The sequence below is a fragment of the Glycine max genome, chromosome 15 (assembly GCF_000004515.6).
Source record: "Glycine max cultivar Williams 82 chromosome 15, Glycine_max_v4.0, whole genome shotgun sequence".
NCBI classification, from domain to species: Eukaryota; Viridiplantae; Streptophyta; class Magnoliopsida; order Fabales; family Fabaceae; genus Glycine; species Glycine max.
The window spans coordinates 7,886,577-7,902,723 of NC_038251.2; the positions used below are offsets into that span (position 1 = coordinate 7,886,577).

Below are 16,147 nucleotides of genomic sequence, written 5' to 3' on the forward strand. Positions count from 1 at the left end.
ATTGAATTATTGATAGTTGTTGACCTGTAATATCAACAGAAAGAAAAATATTAATAATATATATTTTCACATACATTTTACTGAGTAAAATATAATATTGACTCTATTAATTAAAAATGAATTAAAATTACTGAATACATCACTTTTTATCTAGAACTTTCAGTAAAAAAAATTATCTCAAATTATACGTTAATGCCAGTGTCACTAAGAAAATGTGAACTTAATTTTTTTAATTTTAAAATTACTATAAATTAAAGATTAAAATAACTCAAAGGTTAAAGTAATGGTGTAAAAACGTACAACTATATTTACATTTACATATGAAAGAATAATATATTTAATGAAAGAATAATATATTTAATGAGATAATTTGTGTTTAATTTTTTTATATGTAAATTTTTTTGGATTAATGATAATTACACATTATAGATAAAATTAATATTCAATTCAGTGAGTCAGAAGATATTCATGATATGTGATCAAGGTTGGGACAAAAAATATAAAGATTAAAATAAATCTTGACACCAAGTAAATTTTATTTCCCAAGGAGAAAAACATAAATAGATACAAAGAGAAATAGGGGTGCATGTTCTATGTTTAATTGAGAGAAAAAATGAAAAAAATGAGAGAAAAAAATGTTAACTTTTAAAAAATTTATTTTCTTCTGCTTTTTCTTAAATTCAAATTTCAAATTCTTCTTTCTTTCACTTTTTCTCCCATATCAAATACAAGTTGAAAAAGAAGTAGGGAAAAAGAGAGGGAGAGGGAAGGATATAGAAAGAAGTCAAGTTTTCTTAAAAGCTCCTTCACTGTTTGTTTTTAAATGATTGTTTTCCTTTAATTTTTAAGCGCTTTTTCAAAATACATTTGATCCTATTATTCCTTCTAAGAAGAAAATAAAAAATATTAGATCAGACACTACCTAAATCTTACTTTTTATTAAACACATCAATTTTTTGTCTGTCAAGCTTAATGGATTAGTTTGTTTAAACATATTTATTTAAATAAATTGTTATTTTAATAAAAAAATTATTTCCTTAGGTGTGATTGTCTAAACTGTTTTGCTTTAAAAAAATAATTTTCTATTTATTGTAAAAAATAAATCTTATATGTTTCTTTAAAAAAATATTTATAGAGAAAAACACTTATTTTAAAAAAATTTAAAATTTAAACAAACTCATTTCTTACTTGTTTCATCATTGCTTAATTGGCACAACAATTAGATATATGTTTATATTTTTTTTCTAGTACTATGCAGTATATTTTTTTTCTTTACAAATCATAGGTATTATCCATTGAAAGTGATAAAGATCTTCTTTTAAATATTTAATATAATTATATATTTAAAATTTAAATTCAAAATCATTAATTAAGTTAGAATAACTTAATATCAATTGATTCACACGTTTCATATTACTTTTCAATTTATTCTGTGTATTAATATTTTTCATTCACTTTGTTTTCTTAATACTTTGAACATTATTTATATAATGAAAAATTATGTTTATTAAAAAAGTTGATAATTTTACCGTACATGACAATCTAATGGATTAATAATAATATAGAAATGGTCAATTGTCAATGCATCATAGTTATATTAGAAAGAAAGAAAAAAAATGCTCTTAAAATTGTATAAATTTAAATTAATTCATAAATTTTTTATATTATCATCTACTAATAAAATATCATATAACATAAAATTATTGAATTTTATAATAAATATTTTATAATTCAACTCTATTTGATTCACAATGTAAAAAAAACTTTATATAAATTTTCTATTATTAAAATAAAATTCATGTAATAAAACAAACCATATATATATAATTAGAAATTTTCAATATGTTTATTATTTAAGTTTGTTTTGAGTTTTTTTTATTAAAATATGTTGAAAGTTTATAATAATTACTGGTATATAAGTTCTTTAAAAAAAATTATTCGACGTTCTGTAAAATTAAAATTTAATATCACGTCATATTTTTTTAGAGATTATATATTAAAAATATATAATATATAATTTTTTCAGTTAATTTCATTATTATCAAATCATAAAGCATTATTAATATAATTTTGTTAAAATGGACAAACTTATCAAAAACAGTACTCTCTGAATATGATATCTGAGTGCATATCTTTTTTTTTCTCTCTGTGTGAAATTTTTGGACTATGATGACAGATGTTGGGCAGTTGCTTCCTACATTTCCCAAGTTGCTTTTTCTACTCTTTTCGGATTGTATTTTGATCTTTTGGATTGATCATTCTAAAAGCCCAAAAAGAGAAATAGCCCAAATGTTGGAGTTTATTGGCAGAAATAGGTCAGGTAGCTTGGCAGGAACCTATGGCCTAGTTTATATTAGACCAGGTCAATTCAGACTTTTCAGAAAATAGGTTAATTTTTTTTTATAAAACCTACTTAGTTAAACAAATCAAGTCATAAGCCATGCAAAAAGTCTTTAAAGTTCAATAGACCGACTTATTTTAAAAAGTTATAAATAATTATTAATTGTTAGTATTATTATTATAATATTAAATTTGTTATAATTTATTTAAATCTTATATTTTTTTTAAATGTTAATGTTGTTGATCTAATAAAAAAATAAAGTTAAAATTTATAATTAAATTTATTAAAAAATAAACTTAGGTCTTATTTAAATGTTTTATTGTAAAATATATTTTTAAATAAAACAAAAAATATTTATATCTATAAAATATCATATAGATATTTTGACCTAATAAAAGAGATGATATAATGTTTTTGTGCGGATAAAGAGTTTTAATGAAGACTAAAGTAATTTCTAGGAGGACTGATGCATAAACACAAATGGTATGGTATTCCGATCCGGATCCGGACTCTAATTATTTCAGAATCCTACACTGCCAACGCCAAACTCACGACAACACATTCACCGTTTTCTCTATCTTCTCTTTTTAAATTCCTTCCTTTTCCTTTTGATTCTGCTTTTCTAATCGTCGTTCCAATTTCACAGTTTTCTATATCTCCCAACCAATCCATCAATGCTTCAAGGTAAATTTTGTTTTTGAAACCCTAGCTTCTTGATTTATTTCCTGCTGCGTTGACTTTCGGTGTTTTTTTATGATTTCGCTCAAAACTTCAATTTACTTCAAACGATTGTTTTTTATTAGTTACACCTCTAGATTATTATATTTATATCTTGTCAAATTGTATGCTCACCGAGAAAATGGGGAAAATGTGCCTGAAGAGTTAGGATAGGGATGATTACATTTTTAAGTAAGGTCATAGCTGTGTTGAAGTTTGTATCTTATGCCAAGTATGTATATTTCAGTTATTACAGGAATATGTGCCTTCGCCTTAGCACATGGAACTGGAATGTGCTTCTGCTTGACTTGAAAGAGGGAGGTGGAAGAAAAGAAAAGTCTATAGATAACTTCCTAAAAGCCTGGAAGAGTTTGAAACATTGCAGTTTTCGCCTAGAAATTTTCTCCATTGTCCATATGGATTATTAGAATTTAATGGATAAGAACTTGGGACCATGATTGTGAATGAGCATTCTGTTGGTACTGAACTGGCAATGAATAATGCTAGTGTGGAGGAGGAAATAGATTTCTCTTGTGACCCATACATAGGGTTAGAATTTGATACAGCAGACGAAGCACTTAAGTTTTACACTTCATATGCCAATCGAACAGGGTTTAAAGTTCGGATTGGTCAGCTTTATCGATCAAGAACTGATGGGTCAGTTTCTTCTCGAAGATTTGTGTGCTCGAAGGAGGGACATCAACTCAGTTCAAGAACAGACTGTCCAGCATTCATAAGGGTGCAAATAAATGGTTCTGGAAAGTGGGTGGTTGATCATTTTCACAAGGACCATAATCACAATCTTGAAATCAGTGGTGAAAATTGCTCTCCAACGTTGCAACAGAAGGGTGCTGGTGCTACGGTTATCAACTCTCTTACTGAGTTTCCTCGCAGGCCAAGGAGGAAATTGCTTGAAGAAGCCAATGATGAGTCCTCTTGTCCCTTCGGCATTATTGATTTCAAGCGTCTGAGAAAGGAAGAACTTGAAGGGCAGTCCAGGACTGAACCATATGTGGGTCAAGAGTTCATTTCACCTGACGAAGCCTACCAATTTTATCATGCATATGCAGCGCATTTGGGTTTTGGAGTTCGAATCGGTCAATTGTTTCGTTCTAAGAATGATGGGTTGATCACATCCCGCAGATTTGTTTGCTCTAAAGAGGGGTTCCAGCACCCTTTAAGAGTTGGCTGTGGGGCTTATTTAAGGATTAAGAGACAGCCATCGGGAAAGTGGACAGTGGACCGCCTCCGAAAAGATCATAACCATGATCTGGACTCTGAAAAGGAGGGCAGGGCAAAAAGTCTTCCTGCTTCTAATATTTTGGCTGAAGAGGTAGATACTGGATTGGTAAATTATGACTTATTTAGAAGAGATAACTACCCTGTCCCTAGAGGAGGTAGGCAAAATCACATTAGAAGTGAGTGGTATGGCATTCTTTTAGAATATTTTCAATCAAGACAAGCAGAAGATACTGGATTCTTTTATGCTGTGGAAGTTGACTATGGTAATTGCATGAACATATTTTGGGCAGATGGAAGATCTAGATATTCATGTAGTCAGTTTGGTGATGTCCTTGTCTTAGACACATCATACCGAAAAACTGTCTATTTGGTACCATTTGCTACTTTTGTTGGAGTCAACCATCACAAGCAACCTGTGCTTCTTGGATGTGCTCTAATTGCTGATGAGTCTGAAGAATCTTTCACTTGGTTGTTTCAGACATGGCTCAGGGCAATGTCTGGCCGGCTGCCTCTGACAGTTATCGCAGATCAAGACATTGCAATCCAGAGGGCAATAGCAAAAGTCTTTCCTGTAACCCATCATCGCTTTTCTTTGTGGCAAATTAAGGCAAAGGAACAAGAGAACATGGGTCTGATGGGTAATGACTTCACAAAAGATTACGAAAATTGTGTTTACCAGAGTCAGACAGTTGATGAATTTGATGCCACATGGAATGTCGTACTCAACAAATATGGATTGAAGGACAATGCTTGGCTAAAAGAAATGTATGAGAAGCGTGAATCTTGGGTTCCATTATATTTAAAGGGCACATTTTTTGCTGGCATTCCCATGAATGAAAGCCTTGATTCATTCTTTGGTGCACTTTTAAATGCCCAGACACCTCTCATGGAGTTCATTCCTCGATATGAAAGAGGTCTCGAGCAACGCCGTGAAGAAGAAAGAAAAGAGGATTTTAATACTTCTAATTTTCAACCGATTTTGCAAACTAAAGAACCAGTGGAAGAACAATTTAGAAAGCTTTACACTCTTACTGTTTTCAAAATATTTCAAAAAGAGCTTTTGCAGTGCTTTAGCTATCTTGGGTTTAAAATATTTGAGGAAGGGGGACTGAGCAGATATATGGTGCGTAGATGTGGAAATGATATGGAGAAGCATGTAGTTACATTTAATGCATCAAATATCAGCATTAGTTGTAGCTGTCAGATGTTTGAATATGAAGGTGTTCTTTGTAGACACGTGTTGAGGGTTTTCCAGATATTGCAATTAAGAGAAGTTCCTTGTCGCTACATCTTACACCGATGGACAAGAAATACCGAGGATGGTGTTTTTCCTGACATGGAATCATGGAGTAGCTCTCAGGAACTAAAAAATTTGATGCTATGGAGTCTAAGAGAAACTGCATCTAAATACATAGATGCTGGTGCAACATCCATTGAAAAGTATAAACTTGCCTATGAAATTTTGCGCGAGGGTGGGAGAAAGCTTTGTTGGCACAGGTGAATATTCTGTGAGGTTGTGCATACATAGTTGTACAATTATTTTTTGTAGCTTTAACTGTTTTCTTGGTGGCATTTTAGCTCTTCTAATCAAATACCTACATTTTTCATCCGACTTAGTATTTCTACATTTCTAAGTTATGGCATGGTTCAGATTGCTGGTTCTACTAATCATTGACATATTCACTGAAGATTGCTTGCTCCGTAGATGGAGTGGTTGAAACCAGTTTAAGTAGGCCTAGAAACAGAAACCTGTGCTCGTGATAATGAGCGACGTTGATTTCATCTTAATTGAGTATTTAACGAAGTTGCACCAGCCATTTCTGTTGCTGGGTTTCATCGTAATAAAAATCAGATTGGTTTTCCAGTCAGCAACATCTTTTTTAGGGTGGATCTATTGTCCTCCTAACTCTTTGCAATCATCTTCTCTGTCCGTATGATTTTTTTTCCTATATTAAAAACATAGTAAAGGAAAACGGGGGTTGAGTGGGTATGATGATGTGAAGTCAAACTGATTACTTCCGTACCATTTTCCCCCATCCTTGAGCTTGAAATCAGATTTCACGGTGGTTTCTGTGTTTGTACATGTTTTGATTAAAATATGCAAATTGAGTTTGAATGAATTTTATTTTGTAAACTGTGTTTGCAAAAACAACCTTTCCTTTCATAACAAAATTGAAGCAAAACTCAGTTTATAATCACTCAACTGAAAATTAACCAGATTTTTTCAGTTTTACTTCTTAAACGTATGTTAAAGCCTATCAGCTAAAATCAAGCAAGTCCTTTGAAAGCCAAGCATGCCCATTTAACCTTCAAACTAAATCTAATTTGACAGTTTGTAATGCGAGACAAACATGCAATCGACTACAGCAGTTTAGTCTACAGAAAGAGAAACATGTCACACTTGAGAATAGTTCTCTAAATTCAGATCTTAGCAGTCCTCCTACAACACAGGCATCCCCGGAATTTCCCGTTCAAACACGACGTTTTAATTGCATTGGTGAGGACACAAAGTAGTACAGGTGAATACTGAGGCAAAGCGGCAACGTGCCTCTTTTTTTTTGTTTATATGTGAGTGCCTCTATTTTTGGTTTATACGTGAATTATATGCGTCTCTTTTTGTTCCAAAAAGTATTTTAGATTAGATAGATCAGATAGAAATGAAAAAAAAAAAAAAAACTGATTCAAATTAATCTCCACTAGTTTTTATCGGGTTTTATTGCGTTCAAATTTTACAGACACTTCAAACATATTTTAGTTATAAATATTTTTTTTAGGAAAACAACAAACATCTATTATACTTTTTTTCTGTTTAGAATATGGTAATGCATGAGAAATTGGTTTATTTTGATTTTATTTTCTCTTGTACAAGCTTATTTGATGAAAAAAAATTAAGTATAATAAATTTTCAGGTCTTCTTTTAATCTATTGTTCACTAAGCTAATTGGATATAATATATATTTTTTCCCTTTTTTTTACCACCCTTAATTTCATGTATTTTCTTAACCTGATCACCAAATGATTCCCGTGAACTATAATACGTCAAGAGAGTATCTAATAATCTAAACTTACGTTGAAAAAACAGAATTAAAGAATGCATAATTAGGCAAAACAATGAACCGAGAATCTTCTTGTGTCAACACTCAACGCAATAGAGAACCTGGTTTCGAATTGGTTGGTAGCATCACTTGTTGGTTCCTTCACGTTTCTCAGAAAAGAAAAACTCTTCAGTGGATAATAGAAATCCAGAGAGCTACTGTTATATCCTCACCGTACCAATTGAATTTTGCGGCGAGTGGATAATGTAAATAAAAAGAAAACCACCGAATTCTCTATCTTTATGTTGTCTTCTTCACGCCCTCTGTTTTGTATCGCTAGGTAGCATATCATGTTTATCTTACCACACCACACACTCATGTGAAACTGCAATTAAAATCATATTTATCTAAGAGATATTTTATCTAGTGATATGACTAAAATAATGTAATTAAATGAATTTTCACTTTAAAAACTAGCTATCAGAATTTGTCATAGTAATTATTATTGTGTCTATCACATTATCCGTTACATTGAACATTAATGGGATTGCATTGCATATATTTAATTCTACAAATTTCACGCTCCAAATGTTCAGTTAGTTAGTACTAACTCAATCCCAAAATTCTTTAACTAAGAGGAATGGATGAGTTTGAATGATTCACTGCAACAAATCTCGTATAGAATGTACTTGCTTTTGGTGGACACACACTCAGCCTCATAATTGTTGACTTATGTTTCACATCACGAACCGCTATGGCGTTCTACTTTTCTAATGGGACAAATGTCTCAATTAATTTGTGGTCATAAAAAATGTCTCATTGGGAATGGAATTGGGGCTGCATCTGAGTGCTTGGTGGGTTAGAAGCCATACTTCTGCCTCCAGTGCCGCCGCCGTGCTAGAAAGCAAAGTTTGTAGTCTCTATGTTTTGTATTATAGGAGTTATGGAGGTTGTCTTCTACTTAACTATAGATTTGTTTATTTTTTTCCTCCAACTTTCTTTTAAAGTCCTCATTCTACTCTGGAACAGCAAAGAACTTAAGATGAGTGATGAGTCACTAGTATCCACTCTCAAGGGTATCCTTGTCATGTATTGTACACTTACTTCTTATCTACTATAAGATGAAGTTGCCACTACATGAAAGTGGTGGTAAGAAGATGCTTATTAATGAAAAATTACGATCAAGTGTTCAAAATGTGAGAAATTAAATGTGATTTGTATAGAGTAAACTCTAATTTTTTTCCTTAAAATTGTAAGCGTTTTTTAACTTTAAAAAAAAAATACTATTTTAGTTCCTATTTTGCAAAATATGATTCAGTTTAGTCTATTTTAGTGTAAAATGACAATAAAAATATAGTAAAAAAATTGATTTTTTTATTTGTAAAGCCAAGGAGTGAAGATTCTAGTCATTCTAGAATAAAATTGAAGAATAAAATGGCCGACACTTTCAAATACTACAATGAAAAATTATATGATACCCTCTGAGATTTAAGGATTTTGGTATTATTATTGCAAAACTATGACTTCATCTCTTCCTTTTTGTGTCTAAACTCATTAAAATATTGGCCTCAAAAAACAACTGTACCAGAATTCTTAGATTTTTTTTCTAGGTACCATGATAACTCTCCTATTAGTATATTACAATACAATCATAACTTAATCAAGAATCAGGACATGTCTGAAGAAAATCTGGATAAGGTCCACCCCAATAATGAACTATCATCTTCTAGCATGCTACAGGAGCCACAAATGTGCTTCCAGTGTTGTGCTAGAGAATCCGGTTCTTGAGTCTTTTGCTTTATTCCATTCCATATACTTTATGCCTATGGTCAAGTAGGGTATTGTTCTTTGCTACATCGGCAACGTAATAGGTTTTGGAATATAACCATTTAGAGGTATAAGTATAACCGTTTTCCGTTTTCAGTTTTTTATACTTCACTAGAAGAATGTATCCTTTTTCTCAAACGAAGTCCGTTACTTGTCCTTTTTAACTCGAGAAAGAAGTCCTTCTACTTTAAGAAATGCCAGGGAATTTAAGATGAGTCATTAAATATATGCTTCTCACAATAATACAAGAAAGCATATACCAATTTCCATATACTAACAAATAGATGAAGCAGTGTTTTTTTACATCAGTGATGGATACATAACCCGACACAAGTAACAACACATAACTGAGCTTCATCAAATATTAACATCTATACAATGCTTGGCCCCTCCCTTCTGCATATACATATTACACATTTAATCCCAACATACATGAACCAGCGATAAAATCACACGACTTAAAAATATTTTACACATCTTATTCTTCCTTACACTTGCTTCGCGTGGCACATCAACATTCAACAACCTTAATGCTTCATTGGCGAAACCAGAGTTTCAACATAGACCTCTGCATCAAACCAGCCCTTACCACTCTCAATCTTAGGATACTTAAACGAGTTATCTCTTGGGTTATACAGAATCAAGTCAAACTCAAACATCAACAGCACTTCACCATTCTCTGAAATGTAATAAGGCCCTGAGTACGAAAAATTTTCAGGATTAGGCACATAAGGAATGCTCACCAATTTCACCCAAGACTCTCTCGCTCCATAATCCTTCATCATCCACACAACAAAATGAGTTTTCTTGTAATCATAATTCATGCAAAGACATCCTTGTAAAACACCCAAACCAGGGGTGGAACAGTCTTCCTTTTCATAATCAGGTGGCAGAACTTCCCTATATGTTTCCTTATGAAGATCCAAGGAAACAATAACCCACAAGGAACTTGAACCAATAGAATGATTAGCAGCCCAATTGAGAGTGCCGCTCACAAATTTTCCTGAATTTTGAAAGGGTGAGAAACCATGAGGGAAATCCTGAATCTTCCTCCATGAATTGGTGGCCATGCTATACACCTTCACTTTACACTCAATAAAATACTCACTAGGGTCACAAAACACAGCCACCACCTTGTAATCCTCATTAACATGATCATAGCCAAGGCCAAAGGCAGTGAAACACCCTGGCCTCCAATTATTCCCCAAAGGTGGTGATTTTTTGGAGACCCTGATGGAGGGGTTCCAAAGAAGCACACAATCACCCTTTATGGCAAAACATAACAACCCATTACAAGAGCCAACAATCCCATCGTGGCGAAACTTGTTCTTCACAGGGTAGTTAAGTTCATCACAAACGGTTGAAAGGTTGTTGAACAAGGAACTCAGAGAACATGATTTGAGGTGAAACTCAGCGGTTGTGGCACTCAATATGATCCTGTGATGGGTGAAGTGGGTGCTTCGAGACGACAGGTGAAGGTGCTTTTTCATGAAGTAAGGATCATAAATAAGGGACATCCATGACTTGCAAACGCACCTGAACTGCAACAGAGACTTCACTGGGAGCCTCGAGAGAATTTCAACAACGAGTTCATCAGGGAGAAAGGGTAGTGGAAGTGACTCTGACATGCCTTGTTGTTTCTGAACCGAAGATGGTGGCAGTGGTGAGGTTCGGTCCATTGGGTTGATGAGCCTTTCTCTCTTCCTGGTGAAGCCTATGCGGTGGAGGTAACCCTGCGATGACATGTTAGGTTGAGGTGGTGGAAGTGTTTGTGGTGATCAGTGATCAGTAGTGTTTATGTTGAGTTGAGTCTGAGACACTGTGTGTGTGTGTGAGAGAGAGAGAGAGAGAGAGTTTCATGTGGTGGTTGATGTTGATGATGATGAAGAATAAATTATTGATTGCTAGACTCTAATAAAGTAGTAACTCATAAGATGAAAATTGTTGCTGTTGGGTTCAATACACCACGACACGTTGCAGTTTTGGAAAGACACTAGCGTGTGCTCAAGATAAAAGAAGAGGAAGAAAACGAAAAAAGGAATCTACGACTTACTACACACAAAAATAAGTATTATAAAAGACACGTATAAGAATGATATAGATCCTTTATTTTAGAAAAATACAAACCAATACCTTAACTTATTAGTTAAGTAATTCAAAGTAAAAAAAACAAAAATACTAATGATGCACTCTATTAGTAACTTTTTTTTTCTTCCGTATTTGATTGTGTCTCACTATGCTTTTGTCGAAATAATGAAACAGAGAATCGAAGGATTTCCATGACTTACAAGACTACCAGGTACATATGGAATAGCATATGCATATGCCCTTGATCAACAGAACCATTTCTCTAGAGAGGATTTCCACCATGACTTTATCTCACCACTTCAATTTTGGCCTTTTCTTTTTGTTTTCTCGTTTAGCTATAAGCTTATATAAGCAATTTTTCGTTGGCGGCTTCGTTCTCTGCCACTCACTCTTAGAAGGTTGAGCTTCATCCACAAGATGTCTATGTGATGAAGATCAGTGTTAACATTCTTATCATTAAGCCCCACACAGTCGTGCCACCACCGCATTCTCTCTGTTTTATTTTTATTCATTTTCCTTTCTTACCTTCTCTGGATAAGATGACAGCAAGTTATGAATTCTATGAGTCACTCAAAAGTATAACGAGGAAACGACAAGGCAAAAATGTGAAAATTCATTCTAGTAGCTTCTTCTATCATGATGTGGACAGTGCTTATGCACTGCATCGTTTCTAATCTCCCCTGTTTACTAATTAATGATTCTGTACTTAGTACAATATGCTATTCTCTAGCTCGTTTGTTTGTCCCAACTTAACAATAATATCTTCCATTATTGTAATGTTTATCATGAAGTTGTTGCATTTTTTTAATACCTTATAAAATAACGTAACATAAACTTTGTTTTTTTGAAGTGATCATGACTTGTTTGAAAACATATCATACAATGGCTTACATAAATATCACTTAATTACTAGTGTTGAGTGGAAGGTGCTAATGGGAATATTCCACTATATAAAACTGCTTAAAAATTTATAAAAAATACAATTAGTTTATTATGCCATTTTTATGTACTAAGATAACCATAACAATCCAGCTACAAGGATGAACAAAAGGAATATATTGATCACATTATAAATACGTGTTGCACGCCGTTGCCAATACTATACAATAAAAACCAATATGAAAATATTAACTAACATTACTTAAAAATTGAGCAGTCTGAAGGATAAGACAAAAAAAAAAACTAAGCAGTGTTATTAATTCTCATAACCTTCAAAACCATACGTATTAACTATAAAACATAGCTAAAGAACATTAAACATTTATACCACCTTATTCCCATCAACAGGATTTTGGTTTGGACAACGACAATACTTCCAAACTGTGTTTAAACTCCTAGACCTAGAACTTCTTTAAGAACCTAGATATTTAACAGTTCTGCTACTTCTTGGTCAAAAGATTTAATATAGGTTCGTCTGGTCTTGGGTAATAATCGTTTTAGTCCTTAAATTTTTTAAAAAAATTATTTTTAATTTTTTTAAAGTTTGTTTTTAGTCATTTAACTTCTTTTTTATTTTTAGTTCTTTAATTTTTTCCATTTTTACTTTTAATCATTTTTAGTGACTAAAAGTAAGGACAAAAAAATTAAGGGACTGAAAGTGAGGATAAAAAAAAGTTAAATGATTAAAAATAAAAAAAATGAAAAAAGTTCAAAGACTAATTTTTTTAAAAAATTTTAAAGAGAAAAAAATAATCAATCCCCCCAAAAGATAAAGAAACAGAATACCTATCTTTCTCCATGTTCTACAAGGCAATTATTGTCCAGTACAAATAAATGGGAATACCATAATATAGTTGATCTTTGCATTTCTTCTTCTGTCTCAAAAGATGATGGTCATATAGGCAAATTTAATCACAATTTTTACAGTTCCTTTGCCTTATTAGTATGGATTAACCAATTTGTCCATGATGCACTAAATCCACCCACCTGTTGTTCTTCCACAGACAGAACTTAGGAATAAGAATCATGACTGAAACCAATCATAAAATGTAGCAAAGCCAATATGGCATTCAATTCAATCAGTGCATATAATTCTCTAAGTGTCATTAAGGTAGTAATATGTTCCCAAAGTAAAAAAGCAGTTAGCTGTAGCATTCAATAATTTGAAAACAGCTAGAACATAAAGCTTAACCATGCTTTTGTTCGTTGTTATCTTCTTTTGGGTGTAGTTTTTTCTATATGATCCAACAGCAAGTTCAAAGTTAATCCCTATCCGAAATTTTCCAACTTTCCACAGACCATCCTTTTGACAGCCCATTTGGGGGCACTTTTCCCAATCTTGCATATATGCCTATGTCCACTAAGAGTAGCCCGATGATCAAAATAAGCAATGCCAACATCCTTCTGACAAACTAAGAAAAACAAATGGAAATAGTATGAAACTACTGCTAAACTATCTTCTTAGTCGTAAATTTTTTAGAATTTCTAATTTTAGTTCTTGAATTTCATTTTTTTTGTTGTTAGTCCTTTAATTTTTTTTTACTTTTAGTTTTAAAAAAATAAAGATAAAAATATAATTAAGAGACTAAAAATAAAAATAAAAACATAAAAGTTCAGGAATTAAAAAAAAAATTAAAAAAAATCTAAGAACTAAAAAATTACTAAACCCTTTTTGACACCATCCAAAAGGGTTCCATGCCGTCATTGTAGGTGGAGACAAACTCATTAATTGAAGTGCCAATAACATTTAGAAACCCCAAGGCCACTAAATATCATCCTTATAACATCCATTTGACTGACAGCTGTCGTTAACAGTGTTGTTGCTACTGCCATCCCCAAGGCCACTTCCACTTGTTCTTTTTTTAGTTTCCTTTATCAAATAAATGTTGGTATTATCTGGTTTGATCACCCCACTACTCTTAAAGATCAGAGGCATATCTGCAAGTCTAGGAAGAGTGACCTGCAAATGGCCTTAGTCAAGGGTTGTCTATGGAAACTTGATAAATTTCCAATTGACATTAGTTTTCAACTTGTTGTTTGATCATCTCAAAAAACTACACCCAAAAGAAGTTATCTCCTTGCTTGTCATTGAACTTTGTCCTAAGTTAATGTTGCCTTGTGGCTGAAAATATAGAAAATCGTACTATTAGTTGAAACTGTAATAAGAAAAAAAGAATTCAAAAACAATTACAATTAATATAAACTCTTAAAGATCACATAATTACACAATACCTGAAAATATAGAAAGCATTAGTTGAAAATAAAATTTAAAAAAAGGAATTTGGAAACAATTAAAAATATAACACAATTAAAAACGATGTATATATAAATTAATTTTAAATTATAATTACAAATAGTGAGAATATTTTTCTTTTCTTTTAATCCTCTGGATCAAATAAAGCATTATTCACAAAGCTAACCACAACCATTTTGGAGTAGGGTTTTAAGTTAAAAATTAAAAATATAGAAGAAATTTATTGACTAGAATAATAAACTACTTACAAGAAGAATACCTCAAACCTGACTCTAATAATGTGTGTAATGTAAATGTATGATATAATTTATAGATTTACGACGGTGCGAGAGTTGGGAAAGTTTTATAGATTAATCCCTTTACTTGAGCTACATACATATTATTATTTTTATGATATCTTTTAAGAAAACTGCTTCAAAGTTCTAAACTTAATGTTCTTCTCGCTCATCATATATTTTAATACAGTAGTATATATAATAATTCCGTATAAATAAAAGTAAAACTGATTAAATTCAGACAGACTTAACTCTAGCTTACGTAGTGGATCAATATCACTTAGCTATCATTCTAAATGAAATATCACTAAGGTTGGATATAAATGAAATTAATGATTTTTTTATATAGTTAAAGAACTAAATTTAAACTTAGATCAATAAGAAAATAAGTAACTATTTATGAGTTTATTTGAGATGATTATATGTTCTAATCATGTTTATATAATATGATGACTGCACAGGACAAATTACAAAACATGGAATCCTAGCAAAAAGGAGGCTGGGTCGGACACAGTTATCCCTGTAAACGGTGTTCCTCAAGGTTAGATTTTTACGGTCAATGGATTGAATCAAAACTCATTGCACACGTTAAAAAATAGGGTTTCCGGCATGCTTGCTTTTGAAATTTGAAATTGAAAATTGGCCTAAAATAAGCTCCAACGGCAGTCACTCATTTTGAAATTGAAATATTTTCTCTCTATCTTTTAATCATCTCTTCTTTTCATTCTCATTTTTATTTTCTTTTCTTCTCTCCTCCAGGTTGCATTTATTGAAGAGAAGGTTAGGAATAACAATCCCATGTTGTAGAAAGTTTGTTAAGAGAATTTAAATACTTGAACCAAACAAATGAAAATAAGAAAAATGTTTCCTTTGCACGCATATCATATTCTTCTTTTTTCGAATCCAACAACTGAAAACTGAATTTTTTGTTTTGAGCTCTTTTGATAAGATTTTCATCTGTTACTGCTTCCACATTTGTTTTGTATGCATACTGCATTTGAAGATATTTTTGGATAATTTCAGTGTTTGTTAGTGGTGATGGATTTCTTTTTTGACTTTGAAGGCTCCTAGCAATTGAGTAAGTTATTTGCCTTAAATGACAATAAGGTTTGCCAAAGGTTGATATGTTGTTGAACAATTTATTTTCCTTCCATTTCGAAAAGGCGAAAAAAGAGAAACATGCTTAATAGTTAATACCATTTCATTTTCCAAAATGTCTCATTTTGTGTAAATGTCTTTTGAAAAAAATAAAAAATCATCTAGGTGTTTATCTAATAGACTTCGCTTGAATTCTATCAGTGTGGGCACCGTGAAGAGTATCTACGGGAATGTCAGGAAATAAGGGATTTATTGTCCATCTTATTCAGAACTAAGTTTCCAAGAAAAAAAAATGGTTATGGAAGTCCTATTTCTCATGGAAATCTAAATT

General features: G+C 32.0%; 2 protein-coding genes across 3 annotated transcripts; one reads left to right on the forward strand and one right to left on the reverse strand.

Annotated features, from left to right (window-relative positions):
• Positions 1-2,761: 2,761 nt before the first annotated feature.
• LOC100780519 (protein FAR1-RELATED SEQUENCE 7) lies at positions 2,762-5,950 on the forward strand. The gene is made up of 3 exons (XM_006597501.4): positions 2,762-2,824; positions 2,988-3,025; positions 3,306-5,950. The coding sequence occupies exon 3, from the start codon at positions 3,513-3,515 to the stop codon at positions 5,799-5,801; it is 2,289 nt and encodes a 762-aa protein (XP_006597564.1). The 5' UTR covers positions 2,762-2,824; positions 2,988-3,025; positions 3,306-3,512; the 3' UTR covers positions 5,802-5,950.
• A 3,455-nt stretch (positions 5,951-9,405) lies between these two features.
• On the reverse strand, positions 9,406-12,025 carry LOC100779800 (F-box/kelch-repeat protein At3g23880). 2 transcript variants are annotated; one of them, XM_006597502.4, is made up of 2 exons: positions 11,451-11,792; positions 9,406-10,895 (listed from the first exon to the last, which is right to left on the reverse strand). In XM_006597502.4, exon 2 carries the CDS (start codon positions 10,839-10,841, stop codon positions 9,690-9,692), a length of 1,152 nt encoding a protein of 383 aa, XP_006597565.1. In that variant the 5' UTR covers positions 10,842-10,895; positions 11,451-11,792; the 3' UTR covers positions 9,406-9,689. The 2 variants fall into 2 exon arrangements, with proteins under 2 accessions (XP_006597565.1, XP_003546119.1); XM_003546071.5 differs by having other exon boundaries at positions 9,406-12,025.
• Positions 12,026-16,147: the final 4,122 nt, after the last annotated feature.

What these genes read in the sequence shown, in the direction of transcription:
- LOC100780519 (XM_006597501.4), top strand. Translation starts at nt 3,513, where the DNA reads ATGATTGTGAATGAGCATTCTGTTGGTACTGAACTGGCAATGAATAAT.
- LOC100779800 (XM_003546071.5), bottom strand. Translation starts at nt 10,907, where the DNA reads ATGTCATCGCAGGGTTACCTCCACCGCATAGGCTTCACCAGGAAGAGA.